The sequence below is a fragment of the Otolemur garnettii genome, unplaced genomic scaffold (assembly GCF_000181295.1).
Source record: "Otolemur garnettii isolate 467f Iridium unplaced genomic scaffold, OtoGar3 scaffold00013, whole genome shotgun sequence".
Classification (NCBI taxonomy): domain Eukaryota; kingdom Metazoa; phylum Chordata; class Mammalia; order Primates; family Galagidae; genus Otolemur; species Otolemur garnettii.
Genome location: NW_003852408.1, coordinates 30,735,136 through 30,738,843, shown reverse-complemented (window position 1 = coordinate 30,738,843; position 3,708 = coordinate 30,735,136). Strand labels below are relative to the sequence as shown.

Below are 3,708 nucleotides of genomic sequence, written 5' to 3'. Positions count from 1 at the left end.
TAACTATAGTCTTTGATTTTCAGAAGGCTTAGATTCTTTATAACAGCATTTTTCAAGGATGACTGAATAGTTTATATATTCCACAGGAGAATGTCATTACGAATCTTCAATTAATCACTTTTTTTACCCAAATAAACCAACCACCTATTTAAAAGTTGCTAGTAGATGGATAGGTATCCAAATTGGTTTAATTATTTTATAAATTATCTGGACAAGAAAGTAATTCTGCTAGCAGCAACAGCTAACCCATATATACTAAGAAGCTTTCAAACTACTAAAGGATGCTACAGCTTAAGTATGGCCACAGAAAATGTCACTTTTTATGGAAAAGTTTTACTTTATTTTGTTAAAAGTTTTGAGTATATTTACTTTACTCTTTCAAAGCAATGCAAGTACAATGATAAGCATTTGAGTAAAAAGCACCCTGCCATATGAACTTATTTTTTAAAATTTGAGGGCATCCCGCTCACTGAAAGTAGAAATATGTGATCCAATTATAAAACATAACACTTGAGAATAAACACACACAACTGAATAGTCATGAAAAAATAGAGAATTAATAAAAATATTCTGTTTAAAAATACTAAATTCAAGTTATATGGAAATTTTATGCATAAAAAATCATTATGTATTTTCTAATCAGAAGGATTCATCAATGGTCATTTCTGAAAAACAAATACTAACTTTAGTTAAAAAGTTCAACTTTTTTTCAAAGTACTTTCAAAACATCATATTCAAATTAAGATACTTTAACAATTCATTCCAAAAGCATATTAGATTGTTCTTATCCCGAGAAATCTTGTGGTGTTCATAAATAAATCTGCTAACAGAAAAGGATAAGAAAAGCCCAATCTAGGAAAGAAAATAGTTCTATTAAGTGAGAGTCCACGTGTCATCTTAACGCAATGCCTTTCTTCCTTCCCATCGTTTCTTCGCATGCAGTCTTTCCAGGGTAACGTGCAGGCAGCTCCCCTGGATGTACATTTCTCTCTCCGCTGTGATGAGAGAGAGAGAGTGATGAGAGCTGTAGCTGAGGGAGGCACTAATTTGCCCTTTCCAATTCACCAGGCAGGAAGATCTAAGCCCAAACCTCACGCCTATTCCCAGGCCGCACTAAGGAACATTTATTGCAGCAGTGGACTTCTCTAGTGATTATTTTGTTGTACTGTTCTGTCGCCTTAATATGAATTAACCATTAAAAAACCAAAAACCAGAAATTCAAACTCCGTGGACAAATAATCATTTAAAAATTGAGAAAACGAGAAATAAATAGAGCCCCAACCACTTAAAGTCTCCCTGCCTTCTGTTTATACTTAGAACCCTACAAACAGGCTTTCCCCTCCACTGCATCAAGAAACAGTGTCGTCCGTTCGTAGCAAACGGGTTGAAAGCTCTGGAAGATGGACAGGAGTTTCAAGGCCACCAGCTTATCCATTAGCCTCCTCTTTCCCGTCCTCAGTCCGCACTTCCCCAACGCTGGAAGCTGCAGGTGCAGGTGGGTCGGAGCCACAGGCCTGCCTGCTCGCAGTGGAGGCTGTCTGGGAGGCTGCAGCAGCACACAGCGGAGTCCTCTTCAACTTTATCACGCGATGCGGCGTCAGCTTCTTGTTGGAGAGCTGCACCTTTGCTGGGGACAGGTATGTACCTCCATTCTCAGTGCTCCCAGCTCCACAGGGAGCCTGAGAACACCCAGGTGCCCCCGTCCCCACAGAAGTGGCCTTTGGGGGTGCGGAGAGCTGAGCTGCCTTTCTGCAGCTGCCACCTTGAAACCGATTTGTTGCTGCCAGAGCCGCACTGGCTGGAGACACCCTGACTGAGGCTGAGTTCTTGACTTTAATTTGGGTACTTGTGGAAGGGCCCAAAAATCTGACTGGCTTAGGACCAGTCTTACAGTTCACACCTTCTTCTTCCTCTTCATTGAATGATACCAGCCGCCTAGAAATACACAAGCATGTCATTCTTCAGAACTTACAGGTTTAGTAACTAATGAAAACATCTCCAAAGTCTACCTTGGGGGCTAACAAAAAGACTTTTATCAAGAATTAGAGTGAAGAGGTTTACAGGTACGTGCCTCATCTGTCATCTCCCACCAAGATCAATAAGCAAATTAGCAAGGTGACAAATGATTGTTTCACCTTGAGAACCGTGCAAAATAATATTTAATCAGCAAGTTAAAATGTGGAATGTTACACGAGAATTATATGATGTACAAACCCTGTTCCCAAGAATCCCAGTGTCACCCAGAAGATAATCAGCAACATCCCAAACTGATCTTCCCCAAACGGGAGTTACAAGATGTATACTGGGGAACAAAAGGATTTCCCAGTCAAATCCATGTGAGAAATACAGCTGCACATTTTTTTCTCTTCTTGGTGCCTTAAAATCTGTATTATATTAAAAGTTATGAGAAGGCCCATACTAAAGACATCTCTTTAACTTTGTTAAATCTGTACTTCCTAACGATTCTGTAATGAAATCTTTGACAGTCAAGTTTGCATTCTTCAGAACACATCTTAGTGACAGAATAGTCAAAGCCATGGTGTGGTTAGATGAGTTTTAAATTTGAGAAGTACCAGAAACTTCAAAGATTTCTAAACTGAGTTTACTACTCATTATAAAAAGCGTAAAGGGGGACATTTTTAAAAATGACCTTAATGGGAGAGAAGACTCCAGGCACTTCAGGATAGCGGGGTTTGCCCCAAATCATCCCTTCCAGGGCACAGGGAGGTAGTGGGAGACTTTGGGACCACAGGAGGAGGCCGAAAGCAGTGGAGAAGGGGCAAGTGTTCCTGATCCGTCTGAGGCACCAGCCCTGGTGGCTGCAAGCAGCAGCAGCTACAGTAGCAGTGAGAGTGTGCAGACAGGGAAGGCCTTCCCTGCAGGATTTTTTTGGACTTGGGCACTGGGTTGAGTTACTTTGGGACACCTTGGGCGAGTGAGCAAGTGACACTGACCAGAGCCCAGAGATGGCACTGAGTTGCTGGGGCACAGTGGAGGTTTCACTGTTCAGCTGCAGGCCATGCACAGCCATTGTGGGAGAGCTGCCTTATAGGCTTGACTCTCAGGGTCCTACACCTTGAGCCAGTGAGCAAGTGATTTTGAACAACGCCCAGAGGCCAGGACTGAGCCACTGGGGCAGAACAGAGGTTTCATTGTTCCACTGCAGGCGGCAAGCAGCCATTGTGGGAAAGTTGCCTTGCAGGCTCGGCCCTCAGAGTTCTACAGCAAGGCTGCTCTGGCGTGCCTGACAAGTGGGCAGCCACTTCCGGAGAGACCTGAGTAACACACCCTTTCCTGGGATGGCCACTGCTTAGCCAAGGGACATGGCTTGGAAAGGCTGAGGTGTGTTTATTGAGTTGAGGAGAGATCCAGGCTCTCAACACTACAGGGTTTGAGAGCAAAGAAGTCAACAGAGGCTTCTAGTCTCCATCTCATACAGCTATATTGTGATTAGCATCTCATATCCCAGAAGATCACCTGTTGCCCAGGCAATATTCAGCAAGATAGACAGATATACATAGTTTTATTTTCTTTTTTTCTTTATTATTGTTGTTGAAGTTGTTATTGTTAATTTGTCTGTTTGTTTTTTCTTTTCAAAAATTTTTTTTCTTTTTTTCTTTTTCAAATTTTTCCCCCAGATTTTTCTTTTTTTCTTCATGCTTTTCATGGAAATATATTTTTTCATTATTGCCTTATTTAATAATAAGA

The 3,708-nt window shown here is 41.7% G+C and overlaps 1 protein-coding gene across 2 annotated transcripts in view; it reads right to left on the bottom strand.

The window, feature by feature from the left end:
- Window positions 1–313: 313 nt before the first annotated feature.
- Window positions 314–3,708, bottom strand: part of KCTD18 (potassium channel tetramerization domain containing 18) — a 27,855-nt gene continuing 24,460 nt past the window's right edge. For both annotated transcript variants that reach the window (XM_012802251.2, XM_023510450.1), the window contains one exon: window positions 314–1,935. In XM_012802251.2, coding sequence (XP_012657705.1) covers window positions 1,428–1,935 — 508 coding nt within the window. In that variant the 3' untranslated portion in view covers window positions 314–1,427. The remainder of the gene's footprint in view (window positions 1,936–3,708) is intronic.